The sequence below is a fragment of the Xiphophorus maculatus genome, chromosome 5 (assembly GCF_002775205.1).
Source record: "Xiphophorus maculatus strain JP 163 A chromosome 5, X_maculatus-5.0-male, whole genome shotgun sequence".
Classification (NCBI taxonomy): Eukaryota; Metazoa; Chordata; class Actinopteri; order Cyprinodontiformes; family Poeciliidae; genus Xiphophorus; species Xiphophorus maculatus.
Genome location: NC_036447.1, coordinates 8015617 through 8042349, shown reverse-complemented (window position 1 = coordinate 8042349; position 26733 = coordinate 8015617). Strand labels below are relative to the sequence as shown.

At 36.5% G+C, this 26733-nt stretch overlaps 1 protein-coding gene across 2 annotated transcripts in view; it reads left to right on the top strand.

Annotated features, from left to right (window-relative positions):
- Nucleotides 1–26733, top strand: part of ttbk1 (tau tubulin kinase 1) — a 63060-nt gene that overhangs the window by 6786 nt on the left and 29541 nt on the right. For both annotated transcript variants that reach the window (XM_023333820.1, XM_023333819.1), the window contains exons 2-10: nt 8761–8919; nt 9585–9732; nt 14549–14622; nt 14935–15075; nt 17337–17441; nt 24518–24583; nt 25511–25603; nt 26361–26486; nt 26571–26725. In XM_023333820.1, the coding sequence (XP_023189588.1) occupies nt 8812–8919; nt 9585–9732; nt 14549–14622; nt 14935–15075; nt 17337–17441; nt 24518–24583; nt 25511–25603; nt 26361–26486; nt 26571–26725 (1016 nt within the window). In that variant the 5' untranslated portion in view covers nt 8761–8811. The remainder of the gene's footprint in view (nt 1–8760; nt 8920–9584; nt 9733–14548; nt 14623–14934; nt 15076–17336; nt 17442–24517; nt 24584–25510; nt 25604–26360; nt 26487–26570; nt 26726–26733) is intronic.

Below are 26733 nucleotides of genomic sequence, written 5' to 3'. Positions count from 1 at the left end.
TGATATTGCAAAACACAGTATTTATTGTGTTTTAAATTTAATTATAAATGTAAGTTTTTGGTTGGAGTCCCAGTGCTTTAGCTGGTCAAACCAAAAATATTCATACCTCTCAAAAATCTTTTAATTTGGCCATCATGTTTTTTTTTTATGATGCCAATGGTTGGTAATGGAACTGAATTCAGTTTAGTGTTGATATTCTAGTTCTTTAAATTTTTGTGAAATTACAAGAATGATGGTCACGAACTGTCATTTAAAGGATTTAAACCTAGAATAATTCCTATTAGTCAGTTTTATAGATTTCAGTTCATCAGGTTGTACAGAAAAAATTGAGAAATAGATTTTTACCTCACTGTCAAATGGGAAGCAAGCTTCGGTATTAAATATAAACTATAGGTGACTGATGTCTTATTGTCATAAAAACTGAAAGGATCATCTATAAAACTGATTCTGGAAAATTATGAAACCAGTAAATGAAAATATCATAGACTCTGAACATAGGCGTAAATCCAAGAGGGGTCAGGGGGGGTCTGGACCCTCCCAATCTTGGAAAAGTTTAGAATTATCCCCATAAAAAAAATTATTGAAGAAACGTTTGCATTTAAATAATATCAATATAAAAAGGCAAAAAAACCAAAAAAAACCCCGATATATCTGCCATTTATCTTAGAGAAAAATAAGAATTAATTTTTAGGTCCCCCCCCACCCTTATTAGAACAATGGTTCAGTCCAAAGTGGACCTGTACCAAATGGTACAGGCTGGTCAGAGCCACTGAAGTGAGGAGCTAACTGTTAGCTGTAGTTCTGCATCACAAACAAAAACCCCTCCAGTAAGTAAATACTTACAGCAAAAGACATGTAAACATTTTATTTACATTCACTGCTCAGTGGGAATAAACACATTAACAATAAAAATCAGACTGCAGTTCGTTATTTTCTTAATTCGGCTGAGTCATGATAAGCTGCCTTATTAGCAAAACTGCTACACTGCTTTCATGGACTTAAGCTTTTTTGTCAAAGGTAGCAAACATTCATATTGAGATTCTTTAACTTTTAGTTAAATTAGAAGAGTTTGAAACGGGAGGGACGAGCTGAGCAAGTGGACCCAGCTCTGTGTTTGGGAGCCGAGAACAGATAAAATTTACTCCTTATTTCTCACTGTCTTCAACGTAGAGCCTTTAAAACCACAAAATAAAATCGGAATATTTTTCTGTGTAAACTCTCGTGCTTTAAGTGTTAACGTTTAAATTATGACATTCCCCAGATATTAATTTCTATCTACTCTGTTCTCAGTCACCCAGGACATGACAAAACTGAACAAGTTATTATTTAAATAGCCCATAACTTGTATTGGGAGCCATTTCAATAAATCAGTGTTTATGAGGAATTTTATTAAGAGCTGTTACTCATTAAAGCTATTGTATTTAGAACCTTAAATTTTTGTAAAGATGCGGCAGAGATTAGATCAGTCAAACTGGACAAAACTCGTATCTAAGCAACATTTAAATTTTAGTTTTACTTCTCTGCAGGCTGAGACTAAAACATGTTTAATGTGCATTACTAGTCATTTTTAGTCCTGTAGCTTGAATGTGGTGTAAAAACATTTTAAACCATATCTTGCGTTACATTTCACTGTAACTTTGCCGACCCCCCCAAAATTGCTCTTAAGAAATGTTCCTGTTTATGGTCCCCCCCAATAATGAGATGGGATTTACGCACTTGACTCTGAAATATATTTTATCCTTCCTGATTTTGAATTTTATATGCAGAAGCAAATGTCAATCATCTGATTTCATTAATTTAATTTAACATCTGAATATTTTAATATATACATCAGGAAATTGACGTCAACAAACATGAGGTGACGTGGTAGTTTGCATTTCTTAACTAATTATCTGCAATGAGACTGCATTTAAAAAATACATCTTGCAGCTGGTTGAATGACAGGAAACGAGGACCAAACAAAAAATCTGAAACAACTCAGATTCAAACATTTTTACACAATTCTTTTAAAATCTTACAGTTTTGGTTTATGGTGAATCTAGCATTACATGGTAAAACTAAATGAATATCATTTTCTTTTCTTTCATTTTTACAATATGCATTTGGTCTCTGAGGATTTAAAGATGTAAACTCTGTTTATGAAGTCCTTCCCCTTCATGTTCTGCCTCCTTTTGAAGCGAGGACAGACGACCCTGTGGCAGTCGGTGCGTTCGCATCCTCTGATGGTTAACTGTGCCCTCTGTTTTGGCTTGTAGGCTGACAAAGGAACAGGAAGGGTTTTTTCCCGCTCAGGATTTGTTGTAAACCATCAGGTTTTCCAGGAGCTCAGAACTATGGTGAGCTCTGAGTGACTTTCTCAGATCAAAACTGGAATGATGAAAACTCAGCTATTGGCAGAGCATCCCACCCTCTCCTCCACAATGATAAACTGATAGATTTGTAGATAGAAGAAGACAAGACTGCGGTTTGATTGTAGAGGAGGTGTCTGTCAGGATGATTCACTTTGATTTGCTGCTGAGGTCCCGTTACGACCCGTAGTTTACTTCTGCTGGACCACTAAGCCTCCTGCTCTATTTTACACATCAGTGCTGAATGCTGTTTTATTTGTGCATATAGAAGTGCTTTATACTACCTTTATTAATAGTTAATTTGGATCACACCCATGGAGGATTTTGGTGTTTTAACACTTTGCTTTTCCTCCAGTTTTGCTCAAAAATTTTATCTATGTGCAGTGAGACTGATGTGAGCGCATATGTCTATGTAAGCAAACAATAATTTGTGGCAGTTGCATTTAAATCTCACAAATGTTACGTATTAAGGTACGATCTCAATTCTGATAAACAATTGCTCTGTGTGTATGCTCAGCTCTGGCTCTCCTGACTCATGTATGGAAAGCCAGGAGGGCCAAAACACATGCAACATTTGATATCTTTCACATGCAAAGTATGAGAACAACTGTGTTCTGAACTTAAAGCTAACAATATATTTTTTTGTTTAATTTTGAGTATTTCTTGGATGAAAAAGAAGTAATCACAGCCCTCAAATCAAAATGCAAAATACTGCAGCAAGTGGCAGAAATTACAAAACTAAACGCTAAGATTTAAGAAAAACAAAAGCTAATTTTTGTAGCCTAAAAGAAGAATATGTGCTTAAAGTATACAAATATGTTTACTTTTTGCAGTTTAGGTGATATTTCAACATTGCTTGAGCATCTATGTAATGTGTGAAAATATTTAATAGTCTTACATATAAACAAATGGTGCAAAAACAGCTAGAAGGTTTATGAAAACATTAATTATTTTTGAACAACAAAAAACTCACCAATGGCTTTAATGAGTTTGTAATATTGGTGGCCACGCACACCTCAAATCAGTTTATGTATTATTTTGTGATATCCACCTATTTTCCATCTATATAACAAGTAAAACAGCAGATTCTGATGTGTTTGCAGTTATGTAAGACTGTTGCTGTGCTTTCAGGGAGACTTAGTGGTCCCTCTCCTCTGCAGTGACTGGAGTCTCAGCAGCGTGTTGAATTCTGCAGCAGGTTTCACTGCATCTCCAGTGTTGCAGCTGCTGGTGGCTGCGTATCTGTTGGCGATATTGGTACTGCTGTTAATGAACTGTATCACTGAAGATACAGAGAAGCCTCCTCTTTTCTTTTGCAGTCTTTCCAGTCCTCCGAGAGGCCTGGTCAGACCGGAAATACAGAGAACCCTCTAATGTGATCCCTATAGCGCGCCTGACAACTCTGCATGCACTGATGACGGCTTGGGCATTGCATGCAGAACAGCATGGTTTGGGGACTGACATGCATCATTTCGAACTTAAGGTTTCCCCCACAAATTCACTGGAAGCTGATAACCATTCATGGCCGATATGTTGTATCCAAGAGGAGCAACACGTAGAGTTTAGTTTGGGATAACTGGCTGGAGAACACCAAGGGAAATGGTAGACAGCTGCTGTGAGACTAATGCAGCTGATGTTAGTAATCAATAGAGTGGATGAACAGTTTTTATGCTTTTCTAGTTCAGAATAATCACATCCTTTGGGATTAGATCACTTTGCAGTTGCAACATCTAACCCAGTGTCAGAAATCAGCTGCTCTGATGTTTGTGTGGAACAGAAAACTCTATAAGGTTAAGACAGTTACTTAATCTGGAGTTTCTTTAAAATAAACTACAAAAGATACCTGGATTATTTGTTTATTTAGAGGGCTGTGAAAAATGTTTTCCTACTTCCAGATTTTTCTGTTTTTGCTTTTTTGTTTTACTTATGTGTTTCAGATCATCAAACAAATATTAATATTTGATAAGGATAACCTGAGTAAATACAAAAGGCAGTTTTCAAAGGATGGTTTCATTCATTAAGGGATAAAAGCTATTAAGAACAACCTGACCTTATATATAAAAAAAGTAATTGCTCCGTAAAGCTAACAACAGATTGTGTTATCTTAGGTGCAAAAACTAGTATTAATACTTAGGAATTTGCATATAGCAGAAATGTTTTCAAGTATGAACAGTTATACAGTTTCTGAATTGGATTTAATTCCAGAACGGGACTTTCTACTGTGTTTTGGTTCTTTAGATTGGCTCGATAAACTCTTTCAGATTTATGGTTTTTGTTTTTCTACTGTTTTTGTGTTTTATGTCTCGGCCTATCACAATAACAAATCTTGCAGGATAATAAATTGTCCCAGAAGTCATTATGATAATAATATTGCTGTTTTGAGGCCATTTTCAGGTAATAATAATTCAAGAACACATTCTGAAAGATCAATAAACTTTAGATTTTAATGGACATTTAGCACTGGAACTGGAAGACATTTCAAATGTCCAAAAATAAATAAACAAAACAACAACAATGAATTCTCTGCAACCAAAACTGTCCTTCAGGAAAGGGCTGGTTGAGACCAAAATACCAGACTGAAAACGTTTCTAATCCAGTTTTTGGTAGAAAGAGAAAAACAATAAATCTTGCAAATAGAAATTATTGAACTTCTTTTAGTTTATCATGCAATTAATTGATTTATTGCTTATTGTGACTGCCAACACAATATATTTAGTTTAGATATATGTTGCTAGATGACATTGTTAAGCTGTGGGAGAGATTGTATTTAAATTATTTATTTTATCTGCAGGTCAGGCAGTAATCAGGCCGCCCATTTAAGAAAAATGTAGTTTACTTACAGTTAATTCATGATTGAACAATGAGGCCAAGTTAGTTTGGATATCTTTCTCCCGTCATTGTTATCTGGTTTTCTTTACCCAATCTTAGAATTTGTTTGATGATCTGAAACATCTTTATGTGATAAAAAAAAAAGCAAAAACTGAAGAAGTCTTTAAGGGAGCAGATATTTTTTCACCTCCTTGCAGCTCGTCTTCCCGGTCAGAAGTCACTGCTGGCTGCTTCAAAAAATGTTTTTGGGTTCTGGTTTCCTTTTCACCGTTAAAGATTTGTTTTTATTTTCACAATAGCAGCTGTTTTGTGTCAACACTATCTATTTTATTCTTAGAAACACTAAAAAAATTTGGTAAAATTATACGAACCTCTTTTGTTTAACTGTTTTCAGTAGGATGTACTATTTCAGAATAAAATCCTTATATAACCCAACGCTCATAGCTGCTACTGGCCCTAAATATATTTACTTCTCTAAAAGGACAGTTCAACATATTTGGGAAATATTGATTCGAATGTGTGCTTGCAGAGCTGCTTCCAGATTTATTCTCATGAAAAACCTGGTTAGCTAACGCTAGCTGTTACATTTCCCTCCGAATTCAGATCTTGAAATGGTGACGCCAATCTGTTGTAAGCTGGAAAACCAGTGGTATTTGGTTGGTCTCAGTGGCTAACTAGGATTAGCAGGACAATCTAATAATAATTAAAATATGTGTGTATCATCTGTGTGTTTCTAACAAAAGTTATACAATGCTAGAGCCCCGTTTCCACTGAGTGATGTGGTTCGGTGAGGTTTGTTACGTTATTTTATGGTGTTCAGGAGGTTTTTTAACTGCTAACTGGAATCTCACTGAGCAGGCGGTGCTACGTCATTCTAGTGTGACCACAAACATGGCACACTAATTTGCCTTTACTTGTCGTAAGCAGTGACGTTTTTCTGTCAGTCAATGGACTCTTGTGTGTTGCATGCAGCTCTACTCTAATCACTCAATCAATCAAGTTTAAGTTGCTGAAATGCAGCACATTTCAGCAACAACAAACAGTTCAAAGTGCTTTACATAATAAAAATACAAAGTTAACAACTGAAGCATTACATTTGGCCAAATTCCATCATTACACATCAAAAATGTTGGTAGTAGTTTATTTGAACTACAATGGTAGTTCACCGTACCATTGTACCAACTAAAGGAGACCCAGGAATGGTGCATTATGGGTCGGTTGTATGGACCGCTTTTACAGTGAAAACAGATAACATGGCGTACTGAGCTGCACCAGACAATGCCGTACTGCTCAGAAAAAACTAGGGACTTAGTGAGATAAGAACTGTCCGAAACGTAAATAAACTGCTCGTTACTTGAGCCATCAGGGTGTTTGTGTGTGGCAGCCATAATGGATTTTACAACCAGGGTTGAAGAGCAGTGTTTGTCATCCCATGAGGCATGAGTTTATATGAGATTCAGTAAAAGTACTGTCAGAAATTTAGAATGAAAAATGGAGCTACTAATGTAATCCAATGTAATGGTTATTAGTGATATTAATTTCATTATAACATTTATTGACGGATGTTTTGATTTTCTTCTACAGATTTAATCTAAAATGTAGAATAAACATTTACATAAGCAGTAACTTTTAAGTTCTTATATCTATAAATTAACCAATATATAAAATATTATATAAATTTATTATTTGGGCTATGTCATGTAATCTTAAATGTTATTTCCTGAATAAGGGTAACTGGTGCTTCTGTTTTTTTAATCAAGCTAACTAGCAATGTGCGCTATATTTAAAGAAAATCAAGCTTTCTTGCTACACTTTAACTTATGGTAAAATATAGGCAGAATTTTTTCAGGCAACCACAATTGCTGGGATTTTACCATAAATTAGAGACATTTACTTATCATTTTGTTTTACATTGTACAGAGGATTAAGTTGTTTAGAAGTGTGCAACAATGGTTGGGGGAGGGGATTTTTTTTTTGCTTTTCTAGGCTTCATAAATCTAGAGAAAACTCCTGTAAATTTCTCTGGCATCATGTTAGAAGAACTTTGAACCGTTGGATTAAAACCATGAATTTTTCACGTTTCTTTTTGGAATACCAAATATAAATAAAGATGCAGATGTCTTAATTTTTTTACTGTATGTTGAAATAATTTCTTTGTGATGGATCCCGATCATTTCCTCATCTTGGTACTGTAGTTTTGGCAATGAGCTTAAAATGCCAGGTGAAACAATAACTGTCAGGAAACTGGAGAGCTTATTCCTTGGACTGTTTAGCTACAGCTTAAACATGTTTTAACCACCTGCAATGGAGTTTAAATCCCTTCAGAGCCTTATGGGTCCGTGTCCCTGCGCCATGCTTGTGGTTGTTGTTGGTTCATATTGTTCTGGTTTTCGATGATTCGCTTCAGTTCAAGCCCAAAGGGGTCCAGCTGCTTCCTTTGCAGAAATGATATTTGCTTCAATTACTGCAAATACCATCACACTCCCTCCCTTCACCACAACGCCAACTGCAACCCTCCTACCAGCCTGTAGCCTGATCCAGCTCAAGAATGGCTTCTCATAGCAGTCAGCCATATCTAGTGCTTGTTGTTTTACTGGATTGCAATTGGCCCTTTGCACGTGATGTCACGGTCTCCAGAACTCCGCCCACTCCGCCATTACGGACGTCAAAACAGCCAATGCGCTCCTTGAAAGTTAGTCTGAAAACAGACATCTGTAATCTAATGTCGCTTTTATTTAGTTGATTTCAGTTTAAATGGTCGTAGGGCACTGTGAGGTCGGCCCCATAACAGACAAGGATGCAAACCAAACTTGTCATTTTATATAACTTTTAATGAGGAAAGATACAGCGGAGATGGATAGCGGCTGTCCATAATAATGACTGTCAGCCCTCAGTGTAATGGCAGATTTGCAGCGAACACTTTTTACAAGATAAGATTAACATTCGTCTACTTTATAAGTAAGTATGATTAGAAACATATCAAATATTGCATTATGGAGAAAGTACTCGTCGAACGTACGGTGCGGCATTGTAACCATGGAGACAGTGCCGCGCCGTCATGTAGCCTAGCATGTATGGCAATAACTGGTTAGCATCTCGCCTTTTGTACGTTTTTAATCCCGCTGCGGTGTAAGGGAAACGCTGTTTTTAACACAGTGATATAAATCATGTGGTGTGGATTCAGGCAAGGTTGGTAATTTGATCAACACTTCAGGAGGGAGGAAGTAGGGGTCGGTTTCTAAGCTAGCTGTTTCCAACTTTTGTAAATACCGCGTCTATGAGCCTCAACCAGGTGTGTTACATTCACAGACAAATTAGTTCGACTCGAACAGGAAGAAGCCATGAATAAACTGGCAAAACCAACTTGGGAAAACATTTTCAAGTTGCCCTGTTCAATATTACCGTCCCTCACTTCCGACGTCCATCATGGCGCCTCGAATGATTTAGTGACGTAGTTGCAAAGGGTCAATAATTCTCGCGGGACAAAGCTGCAGGTTAATCTCCCAGTTTAAGGTGGTAAAATATTCTGTCTTGCATTTCCTGTCCACCCTTCTTTTTTTCACCTCCTGCCCTGTTCTCGCAGATAAATGGCTCTTTTAAGGTTGGAGCTGCTCGAGTTCTGGCTAGCTGGCAGATGCAGTGCCTAGTCCCCGGCCTCCAGGACAACGGCAACATGAACGGGACGTCCGAGCAGGCCGACATCCTGCCGCCAAACTGTATGGTCAAGGACCGATGGAAAGTGGTGAGCAAGAACATCCTTTCTTTGTCTGATTTTGCTATTTTGTAATTATGTTACTTACATAAATTATTTTTAATTTGGTACCTAAAATACCAAAATTTCCACATAACTTTATATTTTGGAACGCCTGATTATGTAATTCTTAAGCATTAAATTATTTGATTAGTTACACAGTAACTTGAGTAGACTTTTTACCAAATGCTTTTTTACTACTACCGGTACTTTAATAATTTCTTGGACGGCTACATTTTACTTTTACTTGATTAAAAATAAGTTAAAGTAGTGCTGCTGATACTTATGCACAATCTTTGGGTACTCTCTAAATAAAAACTTTTTTTCACTAATCTAACTTTTTTTCTCAGAACTTTACAAAGTTTTCCATTTGAAATTGCATCTTTATTCTGTCAATATTATGACTATGTTTTTGTAATTAAACAAAAAATATTTTTAATAATCTGTGATTATTTTAATCACAGATTAAAATAAAAGACACTTTTTGAAAATATTTTCTATTATTTAAAATTTCTTTTCTTAAAAACAAAACCAAGCAAAATTTTATTTTTACTCCATGTCGCTCAACCCTAGTTCTGTCTGATATTTGTGTCATATTTTTTCTATGGTAGAGAATGTGGATCTAATTGTCTCCATCTTGGGTCACTGTGTGGCAGCTGAAAAAGATTGGTGGGGGCGGGTTTGGGGAAATCTACGAGGCCTTGGACCTGCTGACACGGGAGAATGTGGCGTTAAAGGTGGAGTCGGCCCAGCAGCCCAAACAGGTGCTGAAGATGGAGGTGGCAGTTCTCAAGAAGCTGCAGGGTGAGAGCTGACACATTTTTAACACATATACATTTTTTTCCATCAAGTGAAACACCTACTGTAAATACTTCAAGCTAGAGACGTTTTTATTTTAAAAATCTATATAAATGTTTTAAACTCTTACTGGTATTTATGTGAGATTTTTAACACAGATTATTGCAAAGTAGCACCTTTAATCATGCCAGGGAACAAGAGAAATAACTTGATATATCATATATCAAGTTTCTATGTTTCCATTAGTGGAGCTCATTTTTTTGTTTAGTGTGTTAGCTACCTTTGAAAATGTTTAGCGCACTTAGCTTTCAAATGTCATTTTCCAAAATTTACTTAGAAGTTTTGTAAACTTTCATTTGAATAAATTTCAACATCTGTGTTAAAGTTTATTTAGTAACTCTAGTCAAACGTTTATATTTATGCTCTTATTTTTGCAGTGGTTGAAGACTATTTACATAGCAGTTCCATTTCCTCTACTCTTTGTTATTCCCTGGAACTTTATTCTAAACAAGATTATCTGTTTCCTACTGTACTGTCAGGACATCGTGATAGTTTTAACAGATATGTAAAAAACATAATTTTATAAAAGATACTTACTGCAGCTTTAACTAGGTTTTTTTATTGGTGATATAATATTCTGATCTTAAATGTGGAGTTTCCATCAGCTGTAAGCAGAAAATCATCATAGAAAGCAGAAGTAAGGGCTGTGTGTAATTAATCTATATAGTGTGTTCTTTTCTTTACTATTCAAAGTTAATGAATATGACTGTACCTTTTTGTATTTAATCTTTGTCTACATAGTAATGGCAATGAACCCTGTCAGCAGGTTAAAAATAACCATGTAAATGGAGAGTAGAAGTGGGACAAGAACTAGTTCCTGAGGCACACCTCAGCTCATCTCATCTATTGAGGATTTATATGAGTGTGCAAAACAACATTTGGGTCCAGAAGATGCAAGATGGCACAGAAATCTAAAAAGAAATTCACATTCAGCTCTCAGTTACAGAAAATTTTAACTAATCTGATTTCTGTTCTAACTTGCACATATATTTATTATTTTTTATTTTTTTATTTTTTATCTTTTTTGATGTAGCGTGATTTATAAAACCATGGAAAGCCAAATTATGCAGCTCTTCCACATACTGAATTATAGTAGATGAGAAAACAGTGACGCATGTTGTGTAACAGTGTTATATCACCTAAGTGTTGATTGTGTCACATGTTAAGGCAATATGCGGTTGGCTGGGTGGGTTATTGATGACTCAAGCAGCCTCCACTTTGTCACAGAGGCATATTAAGCTGCTGGACTGATCGACTTTTCATGGTCCATCAGTCTCTCTCCCTTCGCCATTTCTAGCAGGTCACAGCGAATATTCTCACTCTCACTTTGTGTGAATTATTTAACATCAAATGAATAAACCACATTTTCTTTTCTCTCTGAAAGTGCATCGTCAATGTTAATGCTGCCTGTAAAGTAATTAGAATTAATTTTTAGCACATTTTTAATCTTAATCCAGTTGGTTTTTGTTGTTGTTTTTTTTTGTACCAGGATAAAATCCCATTGAGATAAAAAAAAAGACTTTTTTCCAAGGGAATCCTGGCCAAGACGCAGCAACAAAACACACAAAGTAACACAGTTAATATGTGTGAAAACATGACAGAAGACGAACAGAGGACATCTAATTTTATCTATATTTTTTGATTAGCCAGAATCTATTTTGGTTGTCCTGCATAGAGAGTTTGAATAGTTGGTTTATGCAGACGAAGAAACAAAAAAAATGGAGCTATATACAACATTAAACTACCTTAGTTTAATGGGACACTTCCTAGCTTATTGGAATCTATAAAAGCATCAATAGGCAACCATAATTAAATACATTATAATTAATTTACAAGAAACATGCAGTTGACGTCTTAAAAAAATGTGGAAGACACAAATTGCCATATCTTGACAGTGTTATGTGATGGAATGGACATTAGAAATAACACCCCCACCCTTTTCTTATTTAAATTTAAGACCAGTTCAGATCAGACAGTATGAACTGTTTTTAAGCTGTACTTCTTCTGCTATGGGCTCTTTGCACCTGCCGCGCTGACGTCACAACCGCATGCGCAAATGCGGCTCTCTTTTTTCCGCTTTGAGTTACCATGACAGCTAGAAAAGACAAAGTCTTATTTCAGAAGCAAATAAAACAATACTATGAACATTGTTGTCTTCCTAATATAATGGGCTTTTAAGTTTTCATGGATTTCCAAGCGGTCCCGAATTAAGAAGACGGTGGCTTGTAAATATTCGTCGCTACCAGTTAAAGCTAACGCCCCACAGCAAAGTTTACAGCCGTCACTTCACTCTGGATCAACGTCTTCAGCCTAAATAAGAAGGTAAAGGAGCTTCCTGTGTTATTTCCATGGAATCACTTCTGTATTCAGCCTGAACGAGAGTTTATGGGAACGAGAGAGCAGACCAGAGTCAGACAGCCGAGCAACTGATCCGCCTGTACAAACCGCTGTAAACACCATCCTGCTTCACAAGAAGCATGCAAAACTAATAACACGGAGACCTTAAGGTACACGGCCATATTTTTCTAAAAGCAACAACTTTGAACCTGAACAGTCAACTGAACTAGAACTCCGACACCAGAGCTGCTCTACTGTTAAGCTATGGGGCTTGTTGTGTTTCCTCATGCTTCAGAAGCAAAAAGCCTGAACCGTAAAATCCCCCGTTACTTGGTCTCTGACACTAACAACAATAAACACACGTAATATACTTGAAAATAAGGTAAAAACACTGTCCGTTAGAATGGATAAAAATGTTTAGATACTTAAATAGCACATTTTTACAAGAAAAATGTCTGAGAATATTGCCTACTAGCATAAGCATGATAGCCACAAAGTTTAAAGAAAGTAAAACCCACCTTCATATCTGTGAACGTATAACGAGGCGAACATCTTAAAACGTTTCTCCAGCTTACTTGTTGGGGCTTCGGATCGATGTACATCATTAATTGTTACCTTGGACAAGCCCTGCAAATACCCAGTGTAAAGAGCCATTTTCAATAGACCGGAAACGATCGAGCCGCTTTTCCTCGAACGCGGAAGCTGAGGTGCAAAGAGCCCATTCGGACTGAGGGAGGAATTAAGCTGTAGTTACAGCAGTTCGCCACCAGTGGGCGTATAGAACAGTGAGCTCTCCTGACTCAGCGAGCCAACGGCTGTTCGGTGGCGGTAACGGCTGGTCCGCGGAGGCGCTCACTGTCGCTCTTGTCTGTGTCGTTAACAGGTAAATTATGTTATCTCGAATGTGTAGGAGATGTGAGCTAACGTGAAATAACCTGATATTTGAGAAAAAGTTATGAACGATCTCTTGTTACAGCCAGATTGTGTGCATTTACGAAGCTAGCCAATGCACACATTCAGCGCAGTAACGGTTGATCAGCAGACAGGCTCACTGTTTGTGTTAACATTTGTCAACAACAAAAAAAAAACCCCTGCGAAATCACACTGATTAATTATTAAGTGTGCAACAGTAGGATGGTAGTTATTTGAAACACTTGCATTCAAAGAGCGCAACAGTTTCACCATCTTTTCTGTTATGGTTTTCTTGAGGTCAGCTGGGTTTCCTAAGCAGTTTTCTTTCTTCTGAGGGTCACAGGTTGCATATCAAAGCTGATTTTGAAATGATTAAAAACCCCAAACTGAACCTGGTGAAAATGTTAGGGTTATAATGAAAAAGCTCTCACCACCTAAATAAGCGTCACCATTTCTAATTAGAAAATCCAGAACTATTTTGATGGAGGGTCTTATCTGTAACTTTCTAAGGGACATTTTTCTAAATATTAATGAGGATACAGAAAGTATTCACATCACTTCACCTTTTCCGTATTTTGTTATATTACGTTTGTATCCCAAACTATATTAAATTAATCCCTTTCCTCTCTCTAGACAAAAAGACTCCATTACAGCAACGTAGAAAAAAGTGTTTTTAGTGTTTTGCTAGATTTTTCTATGGTTTAAATGGAGTCCACTTGTGATAAATTAAGTTGCTTGCACTGCAAAAACACAAAATCTTACTAAGTATTTTTGGTTAGTTTCTAGTGCAAATATCTTAACACACTTGAAATAAGAAAACTAACGAACAAGTAACTTTTCAGCAAGACTTGGAAGCTTGTTTTAAGTAAATAATTCTTTAATATTGATGGAAAAGTTTGAATTTCATTGGCTGACTATTTCACATATATCAAGGGAAACATGTCTTGTTACAAGTGACATAGCCACCAATTTTTCATCAATATTTAAGAATTATTTACTTAAAACAAGCTTCTAAGTCTTGCAGAAAAGCTACTTGGTAAGATTTTGTGTTTTTGCAGTGAGTGCACGTGAAAAAGTAATGATTTAATTGTATGATTAAAAGCTAAAAATTCATTTAGCATTTAAAGTCTCAAAGTAAACCAGTATGTTGTCTGTTTTAGCTATCATTCCAGCCAACCTTGAGGAAAGCCGGTGTCTTTCTTGCTGTCTAATGCACGACTACATCCACTAATGATCCTCAGTGACAGTCTCTGTCTGAGGAGTTAATCGTGCTGCTTGCTGATGACACAATTTTTTTTTTTTTTAGAACAATGACTCAGCTCTAATATGCAAATAACAAATAGAAATTATGAACTCTGTCTCCTTCTTATTTAAGCTTGTGATGAATACAAAGTGTGGAAGTGATTAAATAAAAATACAGTCAGTCTTGGATATTATAATTGTATCTATTTGTTCCTATTATTGTGTGGTAGCAGAGCAAGCGTTAAATAATGTTCTCTCTCTCTCTCTTTAGGTAAAAACCACGTCTGTAAATTTATTGGTTGTGGAAGAAATGACAAGTTTAACTACGTGGTGATGCAGCTTCAGGTGAGTCACAGCGCGGGCGACTTTAACCAGGAGGATGGCGACATCTGTATTATTTCATTTACTGTACTTCTATGACAAAGAATTAGTAGCAAAAATGTATTTATGATTTGATATCTAACAATAAAGATTAGAATGTGTTTGAGAAATACTTTAAATTTAACTCTATTGTGGATGGATTGTTGTTTTTTTAACTAGAGACGCACTTCTCCTAATTTTCAGGCCAATTTTCAACCTCCAGTATTTTAAAATGACCAGCTTTATGAGTTTCGTGCTGATGAGGAAGTCTGATTTCCTCTCTTTGTGTCGTTTCAGGGTCGTAACCTGGCGGACTTGCGGAGGAGTCAGCCCAGAGGAACCTTCACCATGAGTACCACCCTGCGACTCGGCAAGCAGATCCTGGAGTCCATCGAAGCCATCCACTCAGTGGGATTCCTGCACCGCGACATCAAACCGGTAAGCAGATTTTACAGAGATGGGATCACCAAATCTGATGTGCGGCAAACTGCTTTGGATCTGAGTAATCCATATTGCTTTCTTATTTTAAAAAGACAGAAACAACAGGCTAGCTGTCGTGGTTTGAAATACAAAATGAGGGAGATGAAGGTCAAGTTTTGTATGTCATGAGGGATGGATCATTAATTATTATCGGATTAAAGCTGCAGCAAGTAACATGTTTTTCACATGTTTGTAAAACTACAGGTTCACCAATTTACCGGCCAGACGATTTATCTGTGCCGATATCCTTATTTTTGGGAAATCAGTTGATGGCACTTACACGTGAAGCTGATCTTATCTAATTCAGCAAAAGTCTAAAAACCAGCCACTGTCCTCCTCTGCTCTGCAGTGAGAGGTTTGACTGACAGACCGGCCCATCAGGTCGTGTCTCTACGTTTGCACTTAACAACAGTCGCCCCACTGCTACCAACTCAGCAACTTTCTTCCTATATTTAGCAACATTTCAGACAAACAAATTTGCTATCAGCCAAAATTGGAATCAGGAGACCACGCTTTTTAATGATTGATAATTGGCGATCGGCCAGAAAACTGGAATCAGTGCACCGCTAGTTAAAACTGTCATCATATTGTAACAGTTTGTTATGAAAAAGATAATCTGTAAACAGATTAATCTCCTTCACCACCTCCCTCTGCTACGTTTGCCGTTTGAAGTAATGCACTGCTCCCGACCAAAAATAACCAAGCAGAAGGAGGGTCTTAGCGCTGTCAATCATCCTCATGTGCTCGCTGCTCAGTGTGCTAATAGGGGAGAAACAACTTATCGTCAGAGAAAAAAGCATTTATCTTGTTATTGATGGCTATTGTAACTAGCCTAACATTCATGACAGACTCACTTATCAGGAAGAAATTGTAGCAAAACATAGAGCATGTGGGGATGGTTGATGGAGGGATGAGTAGCGCCACATGGAGGGTGATTGACAACGCTAAGACCCTCTTCCTGGCTCTGACTGGTTGTTTCTAGTTAGCACTGGAAGAAGGTAGAGGAGATTAATTTTTTCACAGATTTTAACATAGTGACAGTTTCAACAAATATGTAAAAATTCATATTTAATAAAAGTTACATAATACAGCTTTCATGAATATCTTTCTTTCACACATTTAAATAAAAGAAAACAGTAATTTCTTACTGTTGTAGCTTCAATAAAACCTTTTTTGGATAGTTTTGTTTTAATTCTTCAGCACATTTGCCAGTTTCCAAATGAAGTTGAATTCCTCTCAACTTCAAATATCTGCTGTGCTATAAACAGCCAAACAAAGACAGAACAGAGGAAGCAGGGGGGAATTTTTAAGAGGATTTGGGAACCTTTGTGCTGATTCAATTTGCATATTAATAATGAGAGCTGGAGCAAAAGATGGAGGACAGCGCTGATTAGGCTGGTAGGATTAGGAATGCCAGATTAGGGGATGCAGAAAAAAAAACCCTGAGGGGTTTCATCAGACTGCATTCAGTTTGGATCCATCGATCCTAAACCATTCGGTTTTGAGCTGCATTTAGTGGCAGAAAGCTTGGAAATTATAATTTGCAAGGTAAAACAGAATACATTTACTGATTAAATCAAATTATAGTGAAGCAGGAAGGCAATGGATGACATTTGAGTATTCATTGATGTGATTCTTGTACAAACTCTGAGAACCTCTAACGTTTTATTTGGATGAAGCAGGAGCAAAATGGAGATAACCAATACGGCAACACCTTTGAAACAATAATGAATACGGACAAATGAACTGAATATGGCAAGATTTATAGAACATAAATAAACAAGTACATCAGTAAAACACAAAAAGGCCAAAAACCAACATATCATGAAACAGATCATAACTCATGTTTAATAAAATTGAAGATTTAATTGAGTTTTCGTATCAAATATTTTTATTACAGCATAAAACGTGAAGAATTTACCTAAAGCTGTAAATGGCTACACTGAAAAAAGTAAAATTTAATTTTCTTAAGAATCAATGCAGAACTAAACTTAAAGGAAAATATCAAGTTTTTAAAAATTATTTCTAAATATGAAAGAGAAACTATGAAATTTTGTCAGTTGTCTTAACAAAATTGCAATCTCATTTAAAAGTGACATATTTCCCTGTGATTTTGCGTCATGTGTGTCATGTTGAGACGTCAAATCTACATGAGATGAATTTGTTCTCTTGGTTTTTTAAATCTACGTGTGATTAATTTGTTCTCTTGTCTTCTCTAGTCAAACTTTGCGATGGGCCGGCTCCCCTCCACTTATAGGAAGTGCTACATGCTGGACTTTGGTCTGGCGCGTCAATACACCAACACTTCTGGAGAAGTTCGACCGGTAAGAAACCATGATAATCTCTCTCTCTCTTTTTCCCTGGACAGCAATAACTAAATCGGAAGGATCTGGAAGTACTTTTACAGTAACCTCAAGCTCTTTTTCTTGTCTTATTTTCAGAGATTTTTGCAAACTATACAGTTTTTCATTTTATTTTTTGTGTTTTCCCTAAGAAGATCAAATTTATTAAATCGTGCAATTACAAACTTTGTGCCACATTAAAATCTGTACCTAAAAAGATACTTAAAGGTGCAGTATGTAACTTTTACAAAAATATGTTTTTTTCTACATTTATTGAAACTCTTTATCATGACAATTTGTTATGAGACAATCGGTAAAAAATCGAGTTCCTCCACCTTCTCTCTGAGCTACTATTGCTGTCTGCCAAAATGCATCGCTCTTCCAGCTAGCAGGAGGGTCTTAGTGCTGTCAATCAATCTCATGTACACGCAACTAAATGCGCTGATGGTGGAAGAACAAACCATCATCTGTGGCCACTGCAGCGTAGCTGAGAGCAAGATGGGTGAGGAGGAGATGAACAACTACATGATATTGTGATTGACAGCACTAAGACACGCCTCCTGGCTCTGATTGGTTATCCCTAATTAGCACTGGAAGAATGCAGAAGCTTAATTTCTTTTTCACAGATTGTCTGTCTCATAACAAACTGTCACCACATATTGACAATTTCAACAAATATGTGAAGAACAAAAATATTTTTAAAGTTGCATACTGCAGCTTCATGTCTAGTGCATCACTAAAAAAGTAAAAGTATTTTTTCATTGTGTATGAATATACAACTGCGATGAGCTTTATTAACAAGATATGTGTGCAGATTGTTGAATTTATGGCAAATGTTCTTCTGATGCAGATGATAATTAATGTCTTTTAATGATGAAGATGTGGTTGTAATCGCACAAAGCAGCAGAATATCTCACCTGTTAGGGTCTGAAATGTATATTTTCCTTTCGTACATGCCATTATTTTATTTTAAGACCAAATTTCAAAGAAAATGTAGCATTGAAACATCAGATAGTATTTTAAAAGAAAGAAACATAAATTGTAATGTAAATGTTAGTTGTAGACAATAAATCAAACTGTAAAAAAACACAACATGGTGAGAGGATCAGCAAATATGTAAAAGAAAAAATCTTTCTACTGCAGCTTTAAGATGTATGCTATAACATGAGGATGTTCATTTCAAAATATGCTGTTGGTTTGGAGGAAAAGTGCATTACTCCTTCCAGGTCCATGTTGTGTTAAATTCACCAGAAACATCCAATTACATGCAGAAGCATTGGAACATCACATCGACTGAATTCCCCATTCATAGAAAACACAACTGACCAAAGCGTCTCTAGTGCTTCACTAACAGAGTAAAAGTATTGCAAACGTTTAACAGGCTCATGCATGGAAAGCTCCAGTGCAGCTGACCCACATTGTCTGCAGTCTTGTCTGCAACAAACTGCCTCCTACATTGTAGAGCAGCAGCGTTTAGCATTTTATGTACACAATTTCTCCTCATGGAAAACGTCTGTGAAACCCACACATAGTACAGCTTTCAGCATGTTACGTTCACGTTATTTTAGCTGTCTTTCTTATTTAGTTGGAACATTACATTTGTGAAATTATGCTTTTTCAACATTAGCTGAATATCAGCAAAGTTTTGCACACATTAGTAATGGAAGCGCAGCTAATGAGAACCAAAACAGACAACATTTTGGTTCATTGTTAGGCTAGTCTAATTATTGCTTTGTTAATTTTTAGGTCCTAATCATGCAGTTAATTAATTATTTTTTTTCATTGTGTATGAATATACAAATGCAATGAGCTTTATAAACGAGAGATGTGTGCAGATTGTTGAATTTATGGCAGATGTTCTTCTGATCTAGATGATAATATCTTTTAATGTTGAAGATTAAAAGATATGCTGCTGTGTGTATAGGCACACAGCAGCAGAAGATGTTATTTTTAGGGTTTGAAATGCATATTTTTCTTTCATACATGCTATTGTTTTAGATTTAATATGATTACTAAGACCAAATTTCTAAGAAAATATAACATAGAAACAGAAAGAATCAGAAATTCTAATCTAAATGTTAGTTTTAGACAATAAATCAAATTGTAAAAATCCCCAAAAAGGACTAATGTATAACAATTAATCCCTTGTCTTTTAACTAGTAAGCTGAGTCTAATCTAACTCTAACCTCTTTATTTAGTTTAGTTTGCTTTCCAACTAAAAGCCACATTGACTTTTAGTTGGCCATTGGCTTTCCAATGCTTTAGTGATGAGTTCAATTATTAATCTATTTAATGATATTTTAAAGGAACATTCCCCCTCCCTGTGTGTAAAGTGGGTGTGTTTGCTGCAGTGCAGCATCTCATCACATTACTGTCTTGTCCGTCCTGCCTGACATCCTGTGTGTCAGTGAATCTCTGGGATCAATACCAATGCCAGGGATTGTTCAGACGGTTTACTGAAAAAAAGAAGAAAAAAAAAAAACAAGAAAATGAACTGGATGTTTGAATGTCTAAATGTTTTCACTGATTTTGAGGAAGAGATGGAGTTAGTAGTTTCCCTGTGATCTGCAGTGACTCTCTTTCCACTTCACCTCTCGTTTATTTTCTTTCTATCAGACTGAACTGCGAGTTATTTTTAGATCAGTTAGTACGTGAGGTGCATCCATCTACTGTTCCCTCTCCTCTGCTGCTCTCCTCCTCTTTCATTTCATTTTCTCCCATCTTCATCCTCTTTTTTTTTTTCCTCCAGCCGCCACCCCTCCTCTTCCCTCACATCCTTTCCTTGTCGTTTCTTCCCATCGCTCGTCCTGCAGTGTTGTGTTGCGTCTGTTGCAGCAGTGAGATGAATATTTGATGCGTTAGCGTGCGTCACTGGGCGAGAATCTGAATGCTAGTCTCTCCTGCTTCCCTCACTCCGCCCGTCCTGTATTCCCCGGTCATGCTCTTCCTACAGCTGAGTCAGTTCTTTCTTTCTCTCCTTCTTGTTTCATCCACCTCTCCTTTTCCTGTTTCTCTCCCATTTTTGTCCTTTTTCTATCGCTCTGGCTCGTCCATTCATCAAGCTCAGTCAGAGGCGCCTAACTGATGCAAACAGCACTTCTCTTGGCTGAAACTAAAACATCTGCTGACATTTTCTTCTATACTGAAGGGGCTGAAATGATTAATCAAATTAATCAGAATGGATTAATCATCAACTAATTTAGTCGTCGATTAATCGTTAATTGAGTATGCAGACTAAAAAGGGCCATTTACTGAAAGAACAACACATTCAGAGCAAAAATTTAGCCAAAACAATATACAGCTCTGTAAAAATTAAGAGACCACTTAAAATGGTCAGTTTATCTGATTTTACTCTTTATTGGTTTATGTTTGAGTAAAATGAACATTGTTCTTTTTTCTATGAACTGCTGACAACATGTCTCTGAAATTCCAAGCAAAAATTTAGTATTTTTTTGCAGAAAATGAGAAATGGTCAAAATAACGAAAAAGATTCAGCACTTTCAGACCTCAAATAATGCAAAGAAACAAGTTCATATTCATTTAGAAACAACAAAACTAATTTTACTAATTTTACAAAACTAATGTTTTAATGCAGGAAGAGTTCAGAAATCAGTCATTGGTGGAATAACCAGGAGGTTTTCAATGCGGTTCAGTGCAGTGGGCTCTTTAGTTTTTACAAAGTTGTATTTACTTTTTGCATTTAAAATAAAAAAGAAATTGTCTGTAAATATGTTGAGCCCAAAATGCATCAAGTGGAATGATTTTAGCTTCACTTGGTTCAAATTCTGTAAAGATAATCTCCTTTTAGGCACAATTTTCTATCCAATTATTAGTCAGTTAATCCAAAAAACAATCAATAAAATCAGCCCTACACTGTATTGATGTTAAGTCAGGCAGAAAGAGCTGAACTTCTCACATTATAGAAACAATTTTTTGCTGAAGTGAAATGATCAAGAATACATAAAAAAAATGCTACTTCGTTGCATTTTACGCAAGAAAATTTTTATTTAAAAAGGAACTTAATTATCTGTTGCATCTTTTAATGTAGTATAAGAAAGGCTTAAGTGGTCATTTTTTTTGTCCAAGTAATCATTGGAATAATCTATGGATTACAAAAATAATTGTTAGTTGCAGCCAAACCTTTTTTTTTTTTTCTCCAAAGAGTTTTTGCGGCGCTAGTGGCTCGTATTTTTTGTACAGTAGGCAGACAGGAAGGAGGGTGGAGAGAGGGGGGAAGACACATGGCAAAGGTCGTCGGGACCGGGAGTCAAACCCGCGACGTCCGCGTCAAGGACTAAGGCCTCCAAACGTGGGGCGTGCTAACCCCCTGTGCTAACACAGCACGCCCAGCCAAACCTTTCTGTAGGAAAACAGTACCATCTAACACAGGAACCCTAAAGTCAGTTATTTAAAAATGCTGTGATCAGGATCCAGATACAATATACTTGGAATAATCCATAATCTATGATGAATTTCCAATTTCTAACTTGAGGAGTACTGGTTTTCAAATGTAAAATGTCAGTTTTTTAAAACATTTTGTATGAATATTCACCATAGGAATGCAGTAAATTGTTGGTTGCATAATCAATTTGTATTTGTTCACAGGTTTCCATACAAAGAGTCAATTCAGAAAGTTTCGTATTATGTGAGCGGTCCTATGGTCAAACTTTGTTGATCACCAGTCATCAAGTTTTTGTTTGTTGTATTTTTTTTAAGCTGTTATTTTTGTTCTGTGACTTTTCTGTTGCTTTGTATGTGTGGACTGTGTTTCATTTTGGTTATGTTATGTTTCAGCGTTATTTTTGTTTTTCTTACAGTTCCTTTGGACTTATGATTTTGACGTGCATGCCTCCCGTTTCTCCGTCACCTCCATGAATCCCCAGGGATGTGAGTGGTTTCTATAGCTACTGAGGGGTCGCAGCATCATCTCCAGCATTCCAAGAAATTAAAGCTTGAATATGAAAAGAAAAAATATTTTGCTTTAAATTGTTTAACATAAATAATTGTATTTATTTATATATAAATAATAATTTGTATTTATTCTGGAGGTAAAATCAGTCGTAATCAGTTATAGATGGCTTTCTTTACAGATCTACCACTTGTCCAACCTAAGATATGAGATTACCTTTCAATTAGAGGCTAAACCAAAAAAAAAAAAAATCCACTTTATTGATGTCTGATTATTTTTTTATGAGAAAAACATTAATAACACAGATGGTTAGAATACAGAGCTGTAAAAAGGTGTTTAATTTCTTCAGATTTCTTAGGTTTTTCCTTTGTTAACACACTTAAAAGCTGCAGATAAATAAACTAGCTTTAATATCGAGCACAAAGATTTGTGCTGGTTTGCACTGCAAAAATGTTTGTGCCGCTATCATTTTAAAGATATTAATAAATGTTTCCAAGGACCATTTATTAGGCTCCCCACCTTCTTCAAATCAGACAAAATCTGTGCAGCAAAATTTTTTTGCCACATTCAATGTGGCTAAATTAAAACAATTCCCCAATGAAAGTGGCCAAGATTTCTAAACAGTGATGTGAAGTTCAGCTGCAGTTTCCAATAAGCTTAGGCAGCAATTATGCTATATTTACTGAGGTTATCTTAGTTAAAATAAAACATTGAAGCGTGATACAAATAAAAAAATTTTGTAGGGGAGCAGGTACTTTTTCTTGACAATTTGTTCAAGCATATTTTATTTAGATGGTGAATAGTTGCTGCAGGAGACGTGCTCTCTCTGAGTCAAATAAAAGGAAAACTGGAGGGGAAGCTATCTTTTACTCCGGCCCATTTAAGCACACACTTAAGCTTTTTGTGCAGCTTTGCCTTTGGAAGTGATGCAGACGTAGATCCAGCGCTCGCCTGCAGAGCTTATATGAAAACCTTCTTGTTAGCTTGTGTCCCTTGAGCACTGCAGTATAATTTTCTGCTTATGGATTGAACTTCATGGTCAGTTTCTAAAACTGGAGGCTGTGTAATTTCAGTTTGACCCTCCTTTTAGCCTTTTTTATGTGGCATTTTTTGTTTGGTTTGGTTTTAACGTTATCTGTTTGCATCTAGAACATAAATCCGAACCAGGAAAGGACACTTTCATTTTATCTCATTATTGTGAGAGATTCTCTACTTTGCATTAAGTGTCTTTATTGACCCATACTGGGCCTTTTATTTCATCTAAACTCTCCAAAAAAATATGGTAACAAAGCAAGTTGATTCCAGTTTGAAATGTACTCAGAGCAAATAATTTAAAATCAAAATATAGAGCCTAAAACCACTAGTGCCTTTATTTTTTACTTCCAAGGATTCCAACTACTTTATAATGTTTTATAAGGTAAAACATTATAAAAAATGTATCTCAAGTCTTTCTTCATGCCTCTCAAAGTGACACTTTGTCTGCTTTTTCATCCATTTTTTATCTACCGCTCAGATTTCTGAATTGACTTATAAACTCCAACTTATAGTCAGTTCCAGTCTCTGTAAAGTAAAAACAACAGCACTTATAAGGTTTTTTTTTACAGACATCCTCGTGGTAATTATCATTAATAATTGATCATAATAAGCAGTTGCTGAAAAAAGTCTTTTAAGAGGAAGGAATTATTAAACAGGACATTTTAAACCATTTTTACTGCATTTAGAGCAGCTAGCATCTCCATATGCACTCCATGGAGAATTTAAATCTTTAAGGATTAATTGGCTGAATCTCAAAATAAAATATCCTCAAGCCTTGACAGTCTTCAGTTTTCCTTGCTGATGTTTACGATTGTAACTCAGTCGGTTCTCCCAGTTTGTCTGAAATTGGGACACTGATAAATAAAACCAGAGTGCCATGCAGTTTGCTTTCACTGTCGATGTTCTGAGCTAAAGCAAATCTTTCCATTTCAGTTCAACCACAACAAGCACAGGGTATTTCTGAGGAGGTACAACGTTTATTTTTAGATGAGTTTTGTTTTTAACTTCTGTTTGGCGTGTGTGGAAAAAAAAAGGAAACGATGGGTCGGTGAGTTGTGATGTGAACATTTGCTGATCCTGAATGCTGACTCACTTTGTTTCATTGTGTGTTCAGCCGAGGACTGTGGCAGGTTTCAGAGGAACGGTCCGCTATGCCTCAGTAAATGCCCACAAGAACAAGGTCAGTCTTTCCTGCTTCCTCGTTCGACTTTGGAGTTTTAGCATTTGAATTAAAGGGAAATTGTTATGTAAAACCAACTTTTCTAGAGATCTTCATCGTATTATAATGTTATTCCCTCGTCAAAACCATACCTGATGTTTTGCTTTGATTTTTTCATGCATGTTTGAGAAATCCTTTAATCTCCGTGGCAACCATTCAGCTGTGAAAAACGCCTGGTTGGACCTAGCCCCTCCTCAGAGCGTCCGCCCCACAGAGCAACCCTTTTCCACTCAGATCATTCAGACTAGCTAGCAGCAGTTAGCAAACACCTGGTGGAACTGCACCTTTGCTGAGTTCATTTTACAAGTTACAGTAGTAAAACTGTTAGCAAGTTAATAGAGGAGCCATGTTGTAATGAATTCCTGAAGGCGCAGTTCCAGGAAGGACAGAAGTTTTAAAAGAGACAGAAGCCCAATTTAAAGGCGTTAAGTTATGAAGTAAAATTTCTTTAAAGTCATATTTCATATATAAAGCATTTTTATAGCAACTGAAAGTAACACAGTTACTTGACTGTACTTTAAAACACATAATACTGCCCATTTAACCCTCTCACGGTCTTAAGAGACGGGGTCATTTTTACTCAGCGCGCAGTCTGGCACAATAGCACTGACTGTGAGCGTTTGTACAAGTTTTTCTTTTTAATGGAGTGATTTTGGAAACTGATGGTCTGACGGGACAAACCCCTGTTGATCCCCTGCTGTCCGACCATCATTTGCTGCTCTCCTCCTGAGCGTCGCGCTAACACCACGGGAGGGTTGAATAAATAAATAATCTGCTGAATGAAAACAGCATTTCTTTTGACAATAATCTCAACATGATCCTACAGTTTTTACCCAACAGGAACACATGCAGTTCTTTTCTGAGTAATGCCTCTTGGTGTCTCTTCAGGAAATGGGTCGCCATGACGACCTGTGGTCCCTGTTTTACATGCTGGTGGAGTTTGCTGTTGGACAGCTGCCATGGCGGAAAATCAAAGACAAGGTCAGAGGGTTTTTCATGAACGGGACGACAACTCATCCATTCACACAACAACTTTCAGAAACAATAACAACAAAGTAGTAGTTTGATTTAACGTCTCTTTTTAGCGTAGTAGTATGGCATCACATTCCTATCAAAAACCCTGAGCAACTTATTAAGCAATCACAACAGTGCATTTGTTGACTGAATGAGCCCATGTAATCTTTAAATATGAAATGATTGGTGTTTTGATCAGTTACTCAGTGCTTGAGTAGACATTTTACCAAATACATTTTTACTCGAGTAATTTCTTGGACAGCCACATTTTACTTTTACTTGAGTACAATTTTTGGATGCTTTACCCACCTCTACCCGGTTAAGACAGGCAGCAGATCAGTGAGCAATAATATCCAACTACAGAAAATAAAAATAAAACTTAAAACTTGTTACCACATTCCCAAGAATGATCCTTGCAGAACAATATTCTGCTGTCAAATTGTTAATATAAAACCATCAAATCAGAGAAGCATTTCTAATAAGCTTTGCTTTTGAACTGATTGATTCAGTTGTGATCTATGAATTTCACCAAAATATCAAAAATCAGATAAGGCACCAGTTTTATAAAAATAAACCACAAATTGCTAACTCACAAAGGAGTGAGGTATATTAACAAAACAGCAAATTTGGATGTCCATCCTGCAGTTTTATCATGGAATTAAATAACATATAGATAAACGACATTGTAATTAAGATTGAGGCTGATGTTTTATTTTCTGTTCAGGAACAAGTCGGTCAGATTAAAGAGCGTTACGACCACCGGATGCTGCTCAAACACATGCCTTCAGAATTCAATATCTTCCTGGATCACGTCCAGGCCTTGGACTACTACACCAAACCAGACTACCAGGTACTGCAGGAGCATCCATGACTGGATTGTTGGGAGCAATACCAGCACTGGAACACAGATTTATGTTTATTTATTATCTTCTAGCTGTTGATGTCAGTGTTTGAGAACAGCATGAAGGAGCGAATCATAACCGAGAACGAACCTTTCGACTGGGAAAAGGGAGGAGGTGATGCAACGCTGTCAACCAGTGCCTCCACTCAGCCACAGCACAATACCCGACCCACTGCAGCCATAGTGGGGTAAGATA